Raw genomic sequence first — 16,386 nt, 5'->3', positions numbered from 1 at the left:
AATGTGGTTGTGGATGCAGCAACAGGCCAACACTATGTCGATCTGCTTAGAATATGAGTACATGGTGCTGAATTTAATGTGTTGAATCGCTTCTTCAAGACACCAAAAGTTCGATCGATTACATTCCTAGCTGAAGAATGCCTTTGATTATACAACTCCTCGGGTTTTCTAGGTCTGCAGCCTCTAATCTGATTAAGATGGTAACCAATACCTCGGATTTGAGTTATAAATTAGGACATGCACGGATATCCGGCATCACCAAGGTAAAACTTTCCTACAATCAAACAAAGGATTATACTCAAATTTTATAACCCACGAGAACCGCATCGATACAAACGGAATAATAAGCTAACTGTTACTTGGCAAAATAGGAATCCCGTTTGGCTTTGATATGGCAAATGCTAACACCCTTGAGTCTGATGCCGACCCCTCTCACTCAGCGAGGACGTACGTAAACTTGAGGTCAAAGTCGCAACAAGCTAACACATTTTGGAATGGGAAGTGCTTACGACAAATATATCTTTTTTGAATATCTTGAGATACTTTTGCATGGATGTGTGTCCCGTCAATTGCACTGATACAATCCTATAATATAGACATTCAGATGTCAACCATCAGTGTAAACATACCGGCCACAATTACTAACAACCTAACAGTCGAAATGCATAGCTATCGTAAACGTACCTTAAAGTAAGGCATAAAATTAGGTTATCAAGGATTGCCCGTGGTGTCTCCCTTGATGGACGTAATATGAACATGTCTTGCAGAATGAGAACAGCATCGAGAACCTTATTAAAATACTTTGAAACAGTTGCCCCTGACCTTCTTGTGGTTGCTCTAACAGTACGATTCCTTTCGTTGTGTGCAATCACACTTAAAAAAATAGCCACTTGTTCCTCAACGGTGCAGTGAATTGTGTCTTTCAGTAATGTCGTGTTTCTAAAAAGGCCCACGAAGGTGCGGAAGCACCGGACATCCATACGAAGAAAAGCAACACAATGGTTCTCTGCATGCGTGATACATCTAACAAAAGTCCTACGGGTTAAGTTCCCGCTTTCTAAGGGGCTCTGGTAATATTCTGCTCAAGGCATATTCGAACTCTAAGCGTAACTACGGCCGCCGCAGAGATTACTAGAGCTGCAACTCGAAGGATAAATATTCGCCTATCTGCTGGTTGTCGAGGCATGATGGTAGCCCTACCAAATACTAAAAAAACACATAATTGAAGATAAGAACCCAACAACAAAAAACAACATAGAAGTCAGAAGCATTGGAACAAAACATCCACAACAATTGAAAAACCACCCACAACCACCCAACAACCACCAAAGCTCCAAACAACCATCAAACACCCAACTACCATTGAAACAAAACCATTGGAACAACCATCAAAACTACATATCCACACATTCAGGCCAATTGCTCAAGCAATACACCACCCAAAATCATAACTCCATTCATAACACCCTCCTTCATAAACACTACAACTGTCAATCAATCGAGCATCACCACCCCAAATCCACCACCAGAAATCGAAAATTAACAGATGAACAAATACCCCCCATCAGAAAGAAATATTGATCCATTTAGAAAACCCACATCTTAAACAAAAAAAATTGGAAACCATAAAAATTCAGAAATATTGATCCATTCAAACAACCATAGATCCATTCAGAAAACCCACATCGTAAACAAAAATATTGATTCACAGGCAACTAAATAAACCCACATCTTAAACAAAATTATTGATTCACACACAACCATAGATCCATTTAGTAAACCCACATCTTAAACAAAAAAATTGATTCAAACAACTGTTCGTCGGAAAATGGCAAAACTGAACCGTATGGTGGATTTCTGGACTAATTGGCTTACATGGTTGGAAAGTATACTCGAATACGAATCCAACGCATCAAGAATCATCGAATTAGGAGATATGATATTTCAAAGTTTGGAAAAAGTTGCTGGAATTTAGGAAATTAATTCCAAAAATTAATTTGGAATTTTGTTTCTCCACCCCAAACGATTTGAAAAGCTTATAACCCAGGCATAGACTTTTCTAATAATGTCTTAGGATGTATGTAGCATGATCAGATCCTTGAGAAACCATTCGAGTAACTATATCTCACTCAAGGTTACTCGAAAGGTCATGCTATCCAAATTGTGTTCCTGGTATGGAACAATTTTATTTTTCACAAATTAAAAGATCTTATTTTCGCGCAAAACTTTGTACGCTGATTTATTAGAGCATATAAAAAGGTTTTATGATGTTTCTAATTAAAATCAGAATGGTTGTGTGTTAATCAAAATTGAATTAACCTTATTAAAAACGCACAAAGACTAGGAACCTCGGATAACCGGGATAAATGTCCGGACTCACAGTGGATCACTGCATGATCTATCTTTGGTTCGTTAGCCTCCTAATTTATTCCCTACTTAGCTCTGATACCACTTGTTAAATTGGATGTAAAACCCTGAGCAAAAACTATACACGTTGCGGAAGAATAAACCATGTAGAACAAAAATTTAGTGAACGTGGCTCCAATAGTTGATGTTCGTGACCATTGATTTGACCTTTTTCAAGATGTATTTATTGCTTTATGGGGATTGACCTACCTTCCTTTTGTCTTTTAGTGGACGTGGCTCCAATAGTTGATGTCCGTTTTTTTTTCTCACAAAACGGATTCCCGTTTTCCTAGCAGTACTTAAATAAATATTAAACTATGAAATGATACTTTCACTCCTCTTGTTTGTCTTTTTCTTCATTTTCAGGAAAAGACGAACAAAAGGGTTGGAAATGCTAAGAAAGGGAGCGGTAATATCATTCCTTATAGGGGTGGACATGGGTCGGATCTAACCCGAAGAACCGAACCGAACCGGCCTATTCGGTTCGGTTCGGTTCTAAATTTTTGTGGTTCGGTTCCGGTTTCATTTTTTGGGAACCGACATTAGCCGGTTCGGTTCTTGGTTTGGGGTCTTGGGACCTAGAACCGAACCGAACCGGTCCGGTTCACAGTTCTTTATATTTTAAAAAACTAACATTTAACAAAAATTTTAGAAAGGGCAGTGATGTTCCCTCCCAGACGGATAAAATCACACCCTACCCCCCCCCCCCCCGGGCTTTATTTTAACGTTTTGACTTTTGCATTTTTACCGAATAAAAAACTAATAAAGGCACCCGTTTTAACTTTTAACTTACGTAAAGGGAGGAGAAAATTTGAAACCCTAGATTGCTATTTGCTAAAGAAGTGAAAAGCAAACCCTGATCTCATCTCTCTTTGTCTCCCTTCCCATGTCTCTCAACTATTCAAGCATTAAGATTTAAAGAGAAGAAGAACAAGAAAGCCCACTGCTTTTTTCTCTTTCATTGCAAGGTATGGATTTTTTCTATTTCTTTTATGTTTTTTTTCTCACAAAAAACGTGAAAGGGGTGATTACTTGGGCCTGTTTGTTTTGGATTTTGAAAATCGAATGTGATTCGGTTCGGTTGTCACTTGTGAGCCCTACGATTATTTGGGCCCTGTTATTATTGGATTTTGAGAATCAAATGTGAGTCCTTTAATCAGTTCAAAAGAACAGGGCCTAAAGATTATGAATAGGGCCTTTAATCAAACGAACATGGCCTTAATCAAACGAAGATTTTTGGATGCCGGAAAGATTTACTTGGGCCCTGTTATTTTTTGTTGCCGAGAAGATTTTGATTTGGATTTCTCACATTTGCAACCCTTTTTGCATTGCTATTGGGATCAGGATCAAATTCTTGGATTTTCAATTCAGCTCTTTTTGCACTGTGAATTGGGTAAACCCAGAACCGAACCGATCGAGTTCGGTTCTGGTTCGGTTCGGTTCTGTGGAACCATGGTTCGGTTCCGGTTCCCAAATTTGGGAACCGATAGGGGATCGGTTCGGTTATGGGGGTACCCCAAAACCGAACCGAACCGACCCATGTCCACCCCTAATTCCTTATTCAAATAAATATGAAAACAATGTAAATGATATTATGGGATGTGAGATTGCAGGAAAGCCGAATCACCCGGCTGATCAGTCTAGATCATGCTGGATCACTTGAGCGGGCCGGTTCACAGCCTCTCTCATTTTGATCCATGTCATGGTTTTGGTCTCCGAAACAATTAGCAACTTCATAGTTGGCAAAAAACATTAGGTTGACTCGGTAACCACCCGAATTGACAGCTTTAATCATGACTCAGATTAATCACAACACTCAACTCATAATAATAAAAAAGGGATTTTCTAGCATCCATCGAGGCATTTCGTGGTGGGCTGTTGCATGTTAGAGCAGCCACTTGTGAATGAAGACAAAATCTGCTGAAAAGCGAGCCTGTGTGGCTGCTCTCACCTGCAACGGCCAATCCACGAAAAAAAAAAAAAAATTCATTCCGGTAGGAATTTTTTTTGTTTTTCTGATGAGTAAGCCGTGGTTTGGCGGGACCCCTACCAGTTTATTAGGTAACACAACATATATTACATTCGTGGCTACCATCCCTACCTCAAAAATACATATGGGAGCAAACAGCTTGGGAAACCCATGAACATGACTGAAAACTAACAAAATAAAGGAAAATATAAGAGCTGACTGGGAACTAGGCAGCCCAGGATACTTTCTTCTTTTGAATTACTTACCGACGCTCTTTGTCGATCCCCATCTCATCTACAGCAGAGGATTTTGCAGAATTGCTAGGTTTCTTGTGAGCAATCTCCCCTTCTTCAGCTTGCTTCCCCAGTTCCTGCTTCAGTATTTGTGGCCTCATTTTCAGAATTAGAGCTTCCTTTTTCAGAGATGCTGCTTTCGCTGGTGAGGGAGTCTGTGTGTCTGGAAGAGGTGTATCTTCCATATCTGAGTCCTCCCCTGTGGTTGAGTCTAGCATTGAGAATCTGTTCTTCAGAGGAGGTGTTCTTTGGATGAGGCCTCTTTGGAGGGTTCTTTTCTTTGTCTAGAGACTGCATCTTACCCTTTGGTTTGATTTCCATAACCCATTCGGGTTTTGCCTCCGGATGTTTAGGGGCATCTTCTCTTTCTTCTGGCTCGGTTTGGTCTGGTTTTATGTGGATAATTGGCTGATACACCTTTGAATCGAGAAGCAGAGTCTGACTCAGTTCAAGAACTCAACACACCAAAGAGAGTCGAGCTTCAAAGAGACAGGGGTAGCCCAAGTGGTTGTTTGACTATGTAACCAACTGTATTAACCAAGAAGGTTAATACCGTTGTAAGAGTTGTTAGAAACTTAGAACTATAGTTAGTTGGTAATTATTGTGGTAACTGAATTGGGTTAACGATTGTAACAGATCCATCATTAGTATAAATGTACCGAGATAGTCTGATAGAGAATAATAGAAATTACTCAATCAATTTTCTTCTCTCGACTTCTCTTCTTCTTCTTTTCCTCATTCCTTAGAACAGGGTATTAGCAGTACTCTGTAAAACAAGAAGTATCATTTGGTGCTTTCATTGAGAGTAATAATTCACGGCGGAGGCGACTCAATCTCGGAAAAACTCCCAATCGGATGTGGCGGCGGAAAAATTCTCCGCTCAAATGGTTCTTTTGCAGAAACAAATGCGTGAAGATTTCATGGCTATCCTTCTTCCGATGCAACAAAAATTAGACAAATTGTCTTCGGAATTGGAATCCAGCAAAAACCAATTCAATTCTACCTCTTTTTCTAACCATGACGAGTTGAATTCTACTCTTCTTCCTACCTTATCTTCGAAACACATCAAGCTTGAATTTCCGAAGTTTAATGGAGAGATCTGACCGCGTGGCTTTTTAGAGTTACACAATTCTTCTCTTTTCATCAGATTCCAGAGAATCAGAAACGTCCAATGGTTTCTTTCCATATGGAAGATCCAGCTTCTAGTTGGTTTCAATGGATGTCTAATAGCAATCATTTGCGTTCTTGGCAAGAATTTGAATCCGCACTCAAATATCGTTTTGGTCCTTCTCCTTTCGACGATCCGCAAGGTGCGTTATCAAAATCACCTCAAACTGTCTGTTCTTGATTATCAAGCTAAATTTGAAGAATTATCAAATAAAGTCTATGGTCTTTCTGGTCAATTCTTGAAAAGCTATTTTATTTCTGGGCTTAAACCTGAGATTCAACGAGAGGTAATAGCACATCAACCATACGGAGTGCATCAGGCAATCGGTCTTGCTCGTTTACAGGAAGACAAAATTGCTGAATCTCGTCGGACGGCTCGACCATGGAATTCTAATTTGGGAACTCAACCCTCAGTGTTAGGCCCTGCTCCTACTCCTTACAACAAAAAAAACTTCAACAATTCTCCCTTTTCTACTTCCAATTCCACTATACCATCATTCAAACCCTCTTCTTCTGTTGCCCATCCAAGTACCTCGAAAATTCTAATCAAGAAATTGTCTTATGCTGAAATGCAATCAAGGAGAGAAAAGGGGCTCTGTTTTAATTGTGATGAAAAATTTCTCTTGGGTCACAAGTGCAAAAATCAGATGTCCTTGTTGCTTTTAGAAAGTGAAAATAGTGAAGATGACCTGTTTAATTCGGTAGAATCTGAACTCCAGCCAGAGTTTGTGAATGGTTCATCAGAGCTTACTATTAGTTTTCATGCATTAATGGGTTTCAATGTGTCAAAAACGCTGAGGTTAGAAGGTGTTATTGCCAATCATATACTTCAAGTATTAGTTGATGGAGGCAGTACTCATAATTTCATTAAAGAAAGAGTCGCTAAATTCTTGGGATTACCTATTAATCACTCCCCTCATTTTAAGGTTCAAGTTGGTAATGGCCAATTTCTGACTTGCCAAGGAATGTGTTCCAACATTCCAATTCACATCCAACACCATTATTTCTCTACAGATCTCTTTGTTCTTTCTTTATAAAGGGCAGATGTGATTTTGGGCGTTCAATGGAACCAGCATTTAGGCCCTGTTACCACCGATTCTAATTCCTTAACTATGGCATTTGTATGGCAAGGGAAACCAGTTCATTTCCAAGGGCTTAAAGATAAGCAATCGGATATTATCTCGCCAACACAGTTGCATAAATTGGCGGATAATGGGGGGTTAGAATCGTGTTTCATGTTATTACCTGCGTCCAAGAGAGTCAAGCTTCAAAGAGACAGGGGTAGCCCAAGTGGTTGTCTGACTATGTAACCAAGAAGTAGAAAGGTCATTTTCAAGAAGGTTAATACAGTAGTAAGAGTGGTTAGAACTATAGTTAGTTGGTAATTATTGTGGTAACTGAATTGGGTTAATGGTTGTAACAGATCCATCATTAGTATAAATGTACCGAGATAGTCTGATAGAGAATAATAGAAATTACTCAATCAATTTTCTTCTCTCAACTTCTCTTCTTCTTATTTTCCTCATTCCTTAGAACAGGGTATTAGCAGTACTCTGTAAAACAATAAGTATCATTGGCCTACATTCTAGGTAAGTTTTATGGGTTTTTGTTTTTTCTTTTTCTTTTCGGGCTAGCTTCGTTGGAATGACTATAGTTTTGGCATCTGGAGAACGAGGATGGTTTCCATTCGTAGACAATTTGTTGGGTTAGGATGCCATTCGGGATTTGGATGGCGATCATTTCAAGGAGGGGAGCTCTGCTTCTATTTCTACGCACAGGCGAGCGTAGCTGAGTCTTGAGCCTTCCGAGGTTTGGGATCCAATGCAGAGTTGGGTTGCCGATTTTGCTAACCCCTTTCAGATTCCAGAATTGAAGGGGTCTCAAACAACCAATTACTCCGAAAGCTTAAGTTGCTGGAGATAGCGTTCTTTAATCTTTTATACTTTAACACCCCCCCTTCACATTTGGCCCCCACTTTTTAGGGTTGGCCTACACGTGGCACATGACACCTCTCTTTTGGGTTGGCCATTACATGAGGATTTTTTAATATTAAGGAGTTTGGAAACCAGGTCATTTGCTCTGATACAATGTCAAACAACCAATTACTCCAAAAGCTTAAGCTGCTGGAGATGGCGTTATTTAATCTTTCATACTTTAACGAGGGGACCTAGGAGCGGGATCCAGATGGGAACTAAGGTGAGGTTAAGCCCCTCCAGAGTAGTAATGTTGTCTCCCAGCGTAGGAATGTTGGGTATCGGTCTTGTTTATTTTTTGTGGCTTTTCATGCCTTGTGATGTTTGTAAGGTTTTGCCTTGTCATGAATATTTTGGTGGTTAGGAAAATTTGCAAAAAAAGTTGTTTCTGGTGATGTATAGGGAGCACGAAGCACGAACTCACTGCTTAAGTAAAATTCTTGAATGGCAATTAAAAATTATTCTCCAGGTTACTTGCCATTTTCGCCTTTACAAGGGTTTCTGTCGGACAAAACTTTGGATTTAGAGAGGCCGAGACAAGAGCTTTGGACATGAAGCTTCTTAGATTCATAGGCTTTTTTTAAATGGATTCGTAGGCTTTTGTTAAGGTTCAAGTTATGGTTTGGTCTCTTCAAATGATGGAGAAAAGAGAAAGTCTAGTTCTTTGCAGGGCTGTTTGGATGAAAAGAGGGTGTATAAACTTCCTTCGTTCTTGGAAATAGCCTAGAGAGTGTTTCCCAACTGGTTAAAAGGTCAAAATGGGAGGTATAAGGACGGTTTCCCAACTGGTTAAAAGGTCAAAATTGGAGGAATAAGGACGGGAAGGGGCGAATCTATCAGCGCCCAATAAGAAATGCTATTTGGTGAGATTGTCCAATAAAGGTGCTTTTGTAGCTGATTTTTTGCAAGGGACGAACAAAACAGGCTTCATACGAGCATCAAAGCTCAGCAGCAAAAGTTGACGTAGGTGGGCAGAGTTTCTAGCTTTGACTGCAAGAGCAATGTAAAATTTTCATTTCACAAGTAAATACCTTATAAATGTAAACATTTGTACCGCTTTTAAATATCTTACACGTGAAAAAAAAACCTAGCTCACTCTTTTTTCTACCTATCAAAATTTAGTCATACCCGCATGTATTTTTTGCATGAACAATGTGTTTGGAATAATTTCTACAAACCTAGGTATATTAGATTCAGCCCATAAAGAGGATACAATGCACCAGTTCTAGAATGACTCATTCGGGACAATATTTTGCAATTTTGGCGAGGTATGTTCTGTTTTCTTTATAGGGCAGAGTGAATGTCACCAGCCTGTAAATCAGCAAAGAAACCCAATTTGGCACAAACGGAGGCATAGCTGTTCACTTTAACAAAGTCTATTTCAAATAGGTATTCAGTCTACCCTTGGAATTGGAACTGACAGAAAGAAAACAGGGATCTCAAAGTCGAATGAGACAGCCATGTTCATCCACCAATCTCACAAGTTAGTAATCTCAGTAGAATCACTGTCAAGGAAGAGCAACAAACACCATCTCCTCTATAAAAATTATAGCACCCAAATTGTTCTAATATACTCTTCATAATACAGATAACGAGGAATCATGGGTTCATATCATATTTTGGAAATGGATTAAATGAGACAAGTAGTTGAGCTAAGTGACTAAGAGTAAAAATGAGCTTATGAATGGGAGATCAAACTATTCAAACCAAGAATCACTTTCAATATAAATCAGTAAACCTCAGTTTGTGCACAATTGGTAGTAGTAGAGAGTATGAAGTAGCTTATTGCAGATAATAGCTGTTAATTATTTTTCATTGACAACAACACACCAACAGTTATTTCATAAGAGAAAAGACAGTTGGTAGATTACATGGAATAGATATTACGAAGTGCATGGTAAACTCAGTGGTCCCAGTGTCCGCTTTATTTATTCTTCTTCCTCAGCTTCCTCCAGCCAATTAACAAAAGGCTCCAAAGCTTTAACGAAAGTTTGCCTGCAGCATTTCACAAAAAGATCGAGTATGGAATCAAACTGCATTACCGGGTCAGAAATATACAAGGCAAGATATAACACTCTTCGGGATTTCTAATTGGCAAAAGCAAGAAATCAAAGCATGTAATGACTGAAGAATTTACATATTGGTCAATTTCTGCTGGTGGAATTGCAAAAATGTCAGAAGCCTTAAGCTCCAACAAGCACACCCGCATATGCATGCAACAACGTATGCAAAGTGGAACTACTCGTGTTATAAAATAGCATATGGTCCAACAAGAACATCCCTACTCACTGCTGGAATTTCAAACTTAGGGAGGTGACACAAAATCGTTCACTATGAGGACACCTTAACTAGAAGGGCTAAGAAATTTGTTATAAACAGTTCCAGCACAAGTAAAAGTGGGTGTCACTCCTCACTTCTACAACGGTTTCAAAAGATCATTTTTTTTCAGTTTATAAGGTCATTCAAATTCGAGCAACCCCAAATATTACCATAGGAGAATGATATCTAAATGAATTAATCACCAAGAGAAGAAAATAAAATGCGGCTACCGAACTTGCATACCTGCCCTTTGGGTTTGTTCCTTTACGGAACCAGAGAAGAATAGTATCTTCTGCCAGCACATCCTGGTAATAAAGTGACTTTATGATTTCTGGAAACAATTTCATGAGTTTGGCATCCTCGTAGCATTGGATCTGAACTTTATAAATGAGTTCAAGCTCCAATTTCCCATTTGTACAGTAAGAATTTAAGAGTTTGGCCCATGTTTTCACCTGCAAATAAAGGGCACAAACAGGAAATGTCACAGCTTTGAAATCAGCAACCATATGCAAATGAACGCGTCTTGGACAACTCAAAACCATACGTGCGTACACCTACATTATACATGATATAAAAGGATTATAACATGTGGTCCCTTTCTGTGACAAAAAGGTAATAAATGGATGAATTATTTATGAAAAATAGATGTGTGGTCCATTGCCTCTTTGCCATCTCAAGAAAAGGCAGAAATCATGCATGGATCATTAATTCTGGAGCAACGAATCATAACCTAATAAGAAATGGTGCAAATCATGTTAATTGAATGAATTATTTATGAAAAAATAAATAAAAAGAAAAGACCTCCATTATCCTCCCAGTCTACTCCTCCAAACTAGGTAAAAGGCTACAATCAATACCAGACAAAACTCCTCAATAGCAAAATTATTCCCATGTATCAAGTCCCCAGAGATACTCATGGATCTACAATGAATTTTTATTTTTCCTTGAGAGAGCACCGCTTAAGATGGTTTGGACATATCCAACGTAGGCCTTTGGATGCTCCGGTGAGAAGAGGCGACTCGTGCCAAATTGATGGAGTAAGAAGAGATAGGGGCAGACCGAAAACAACTTGGGTAGAAACATTGAGGAAAGACTTGATAGCTAGGAACATAACAGAAAACATGACCTTGGATAGGATAGAATAGAAGAAAATTATCCACATAGAAGAACCCAACTAGAACCAGGATAAGAGCCGGGTAGATTCCTTTTACCTTCTTCATGAATCTTTTCTAAAGGATTCATTTAGCCGACCCAACTAGTTTGGGACAAAGGCTTTGTTGAGTTGAGTAAGAACAGCAAGCAACAAGACACACTCGCATGGTCAAATTCCAAATCTAAATATCATTCATGTCAACTACCTCAACGAGATTCCATGGCTTCAAGGAAATCTTGAATGACCTATTGTTTTCATTCTCCAACAGCTCTACATGTTGATGATACAAGTGCAACTAAGTTAATAGTGGCAGTCATTCCATTCTTGCGGAAAAACTGGCATTGACTGATGATGGTGCACAATAATATATTGAGAGTATTTCTTCTCATAAGCTGCCATAAACCTTCCAAATCTCTTACTAGAAGAGACTGCCTCCATGGTCAAATGCTCTGATAGCATCTATGCCATGTGGAAAGAAATGCAGTGCTTTAATATTGTGCCTATCCCAGTGATATTCTTGTTGGTGAAAGTACCTTAAGAAATGCCACGTCATGAAACTCCCCATGTAATTGATGGGACCCAACCTTGTTAGTGCTTTAGTTTTATTATTTACCAGTGATAACAATAATAACGTTAATTTATTCAAAAAATGAAGAAGAATATGAGGGATAGAGAACCAAAGACAAGAAACAATGTAGCAGAACAGTCCATCATAAAAGTGATTAAAAACAAGCAACTAAATGGAACCGACCCCTCATAGCAAAGTCATCAAGGCAAAAGACCTACAAATACTAAGCTAAAGTAGTTCACAAACCCCCTCTCTTGCTATTCCATCTGCTTCACCATTTGACTCAATTAGTATGGATATAAGTGACATGGATAACCTTGCATCAACCAATGATAGCCTCAATACTTTTAGACAGCCTCCATGGGAAAGAAACATTGCTTCTCATTTACCAGATCACATTGAGCCCCCTTCAATCACCACTAGTTTCATATCTTGCTAAAAGAAAAGGGGGGGAAAGCCTCGTAGAAAGGCAAAAGAGAGAAGCACAAGAGAATACCAGCCAATCCGACTTTTTCCACTGATTCAGTTACCTCATTCTGAAAGCTTATACAATCCAAGATTATCCTAACAACAACAAAGAAGCTTTGGTTAGAGGCAGCAAGGATAGGAATTGTCAAAAGTTCCAAGGGAGAAACTTTGGAAATTCTCTAATTGACAGCATTTATCAAACTTATTGGGCTAAATTCCCTAGTACCCTCTATATTTCTAACATTGGGAACCAAGGCTACAAACAAAATTTGCGTTAAAAGCCTCTAAAGTTTGATGTTATAAGAAAATCAATCCAACAACTGCAATATATTTTTGTTCTCCCAAAATTCCTGATAGAGTAAAAATCAAGGAGAAACCATTAGGACCATGACATCCTTCAAAAAAATAAACATTAGGAACTTGATAAAGGGCTGAGTTCCATGCTAGAGAGGACTGATTTCCAAGAAGTCATACTCATTTGGCATGAAGATGAAGGTGGAGAGTTTTGATAAGAATGGGTGTCATTATCAAATTAGGTATTAAATTGCCTTGGGTGCCATTATCAAAATTAGCCCAAGTGTTTTTGACACTTCACCCATTCAAGTGCACATGGGTTCACATACCTATTATTTTCGTTGAAATTTTTTTATGGAGTCCTGGTTAAGTATCTAAAATGGACTAGTTGCTTTAACGCTGTTATTCGAGTCTTAAAATGAGTCTAGCTTAGGCTAGGGATTAGTTCTTGCAACAACAGGACGCTTTTACTTCTCTATGTAATGTAAGGTCTATGGCCCTTTTGAGATATGATTTGATAGCTTTGGTGTTTCCACACCAAGGAGAAGAATCCAGGCACGGATTCCCACTGGTTTTCTTCCTCTCTTCTTCTCCTCAACCCCTCCAAATCCGTATCAGTTACCTGCCACTCGCTGCCAGCAGCGATCCCCAACCTCAAAACACCGTCACTCGATCCCCTCACCTACAACTGCTAGCTGTCTACTTACCTACAACCATCCACTACCTACACATCAGTAGAGAAATTCCTTCTTGAACCCGACTGCCCAGAACTCCATCCCATCAAACCACCAAGAACACTCCTTTGTTCCCCTGCACTTGCACGACCAGTAAACACTTCCTCTACCTCCAAATTTCACCCACGGAACCCTGCAACTACCATTCTTTTCTCTCCTTTGCCCTATACCTATCAACAACCTCACTTACTCCCGGTGCATTGCATCAAACCTGCACCACCCATCATTAAATTTCAGGCCGTGAACCTTTCTCAGGTTCAAGAAACCTTGCCAACCTCAAACCTGCCAATTCAAGCACCCCTAAAGCACAACTCCTATTCATCAACCTTCTATTAGCACATCCTAACAAAATCAAACCCTGCAGTCCTTTTTAAATGAACTGAACCTGCACCTAATCCAAAAAACTACCATCAAAACATCTATGAATTTTTCTAACACCCTACAGCCAGTTACTGTTGACTGTAAGACATCTCTAGCCTACCATACCCAACAGCCCTGCAAAACCTTGTTATAGTCTGAACCCCAATAAAACCTCCAGTCTCATTCCCTATACCCAGTCAGTCCTTAATTCCTTACTGCAGAATATTTACAGTCCTTCCATATTTAATTTAACCCAATACCAGTCCCTCTTACACTCATTACTAGTCCCTAAACTTTACTTATGGAGTACAAACCCCAATCAATCCCTTTCCTAACCTATTACCATCTAAGTTAACATTAAACCTCACGAACCCCTCTCAGTCAGTTGTCCTACGTCAATTGCTATCAAAGAAAGGTTTCTACTACGGCTACTAGAAGTGGTAGGAGTTACTAACAATAACCATCGTCAAATTTGGAGTTAGCAGAGATGATTCACAATATATTGCACATCATGAAGCAAAAACTAGGAAGGCTTATGAACCCTCCTATTCCTGGGCATGACCCCGTTGCAGAAACAGATAATCTGATTGAACGCAAGACCGATCATGATAGTGCCCAAATGCTAACCAACGCGCTTATCTTTGAGGCGGTGATTATTGGGACCGACCTAGAAGTGGTTAAGGAGATCGAGAGTATGATATCCCCAAATGAGTCTGCATAGAAGCACCTGACTTCGGAATTCAAATCAGCCGCCATGCAATCTTCAAGTAAAGTACCTGAGCTCGGCTGCAAACAAATATTAACTAATGATGGGAACCACATGTAAGTGAAATTTAGGTGGGCAACTTCAAATTAATGATAGGAGGATAGAGGGTGGCAATCTATCTATAGCAGAGTCTCCATGATTATTTTAAGAACGAAATAAGGGACTAGGGACCAGTGAGAAAAAGGCCCACATGAAAGGGTTTTTCAGCACACCTTCAATCTTCTGCATTTAGAAAACATAGATGGCAAGGATTTCTAGTTCTATCTTGAGAGTTGGGATGTAGGGAGGAGCTTAAAGTTTTCATCATTGGATGCTATGGATGCCTCTGGCTGGAGGCATCTTAGTTGCTTTGGACGGGGTGTTGTTTGCTCTAAGGAGCTCATTGGTGTCTAGATGGTCTCAATCCGTATCATGGGGTTGGTGGACGATAGGGCGTGGATCTTCTATACAATTTATGGGCCCGATATTGCTAATTTATGCAATGAGATGTAGGTGTGGTTGGTCTCTCTCTCTCTCTCTCTCTCTCTCTCTCTCTCTCTCTCTCTCTCTCTATATATATATATATATATATATATATATATATATATATGGGAAACTTTTTCTACGCGATACCTCAGATAAGTTATCTGAGCAAGAGCTCAAAAAAACATGTGGGCCCACATTATTTGGATGATCCAAAGCATTCATTTGGATAGTCCAAAGATAGATAGAGTGTGCACAAAAAATCTGTTCCACAGGATTATCCTAACCCTTCGATTTGTGGAGGTTAAAGTGGACGGGTATAAACCTCCAAAATTCGAAAGGTTAGGATGATCCTATAGAGCTGATTTTTTGGGCACACCCTATCTATGTAAGGGCCTATCAAATGAATACTTTGGATCATCCAAACAATGTGGACCCACATGATTTTTTGACCTCTTGCTCAGATAACTTATCTGAGGTATCACGCAGAAAACGTTTCCCCATATCTGAAGTATGTGCAGCTGCACATACTTCATTTCCTCATATATATATATATATATATATATATATATATATATATATATATGAGCAATGATAGATACAAGGGACCCCTTGCATAAAAAGCCAAAAAAGGGCTCTTCATTAGATCCACGTCATTTTCAGTTACAATTTAAAATTGGTTGAAAAAGTAAAATCAGTTACATTTGATGATGTGGATCCAATCAATAGCCCTTTTTGGCTCTTTATGCAAGGGCTCCCTTGTATCTATCATTGCTCTCTCTCTCTCTCTCTCTCTCTCTCTCTCTCTCTCTCTCTCTCTCTCTATATATATATATATATATATATATATATATATGAGAAAAGAGCTCCTACACCCTAGTGTAGATAAGTTATCTACACCCTACGCTTAAAATACAGTGGGGACAATATTGTTTGGGTGATCCAAAGCATTCATTTGATGGGCCCTCACATAGATAGGGTGTGCCCAAAAATCAGCTCCATAGGATCTTCCTAACCCTTCAAACTATGGAGGCAAACAATGGACAGATTTGTGAAGGTTTATACATGTCCATTTTTACCTCCACAAACCATAGGGTTGGGATGATCCTATGGAGCTGATTTTTTGGGCACACCCTATCTATGTGAGGGCCCATCAAATGAATGCTTTGGATCACCCAAACAATGTGGCCCCCACTGTATTTTAAGCTCGGTTGTAGATAAGTTATCTCTCTCTCTCTCTCTCTCTCATATATATATATATATAGAGTGAGGAAAGTGTTGGTGAGCTTAAGCGCCGAATCACATTGGGGCCTACTTTGTTAGGATGATCCAATGCATTCATTTGAAAGGCCCTTACATAGATGGGGTGTGTACCAAAAATCAGCTCCATAGGATCATCCTAACCCATCCATTTGTGGAGGTCAAAATGGACAGACATTATTTGTCCACAAATC

General features: G+C 39.3%; 1 protein-coding gene across 1 annotated transcript in view; it reads right to left on the bottom strand.

Annotated features, from left to right (window-relative positions):
- Positions 1-9,506: 9,506 nt before the first annotated feature.
- LOC143859572 (uncharacterized) overlaps positions 9,507-16,386 on the bottom strand; it is a 47,099-nt gene continuing 40,219 nt past the window's right edge. Inside the window, exons 7-8 of the mRNA XM_077370224.1 lie at positions 10,371-10,579; positions 9,507-9,803 (exon numbers count right to left, since the gene is read on the bottom strand). Coding sequence (XP_077226339.1) covers positions 9,737-9,803; positions 10,371-10,579 — 276 coding nt within the window. The 3' untranslated portion in view covers positions 9,507-9,736. The remainder of the gene's footprint in view (positions 9,804-10,370; positions 10,580-16,386) is intronic.

Source organism: Tasmannia lanceolata, unplaced genomic scaffold (assembly GCF_043159265.1).
Source record: "Tasmannia lanceolata isolate RefF3 unplaced genomic scaffold, GAP_Taslan_0.1 ptg000034l, whole genome shotgun sequence".
Taxonomy (NCBI): domain Eukaryota; kingdom Viridiplantae; phylum Streptophyta; class Magnoliopsida; order Canellales; family Winteraceae; genus Tasmannia; species Tasmannia lanceolata.
This window is presented reverse-complemented; position numbering and strand designations above follow the sequence as displayed.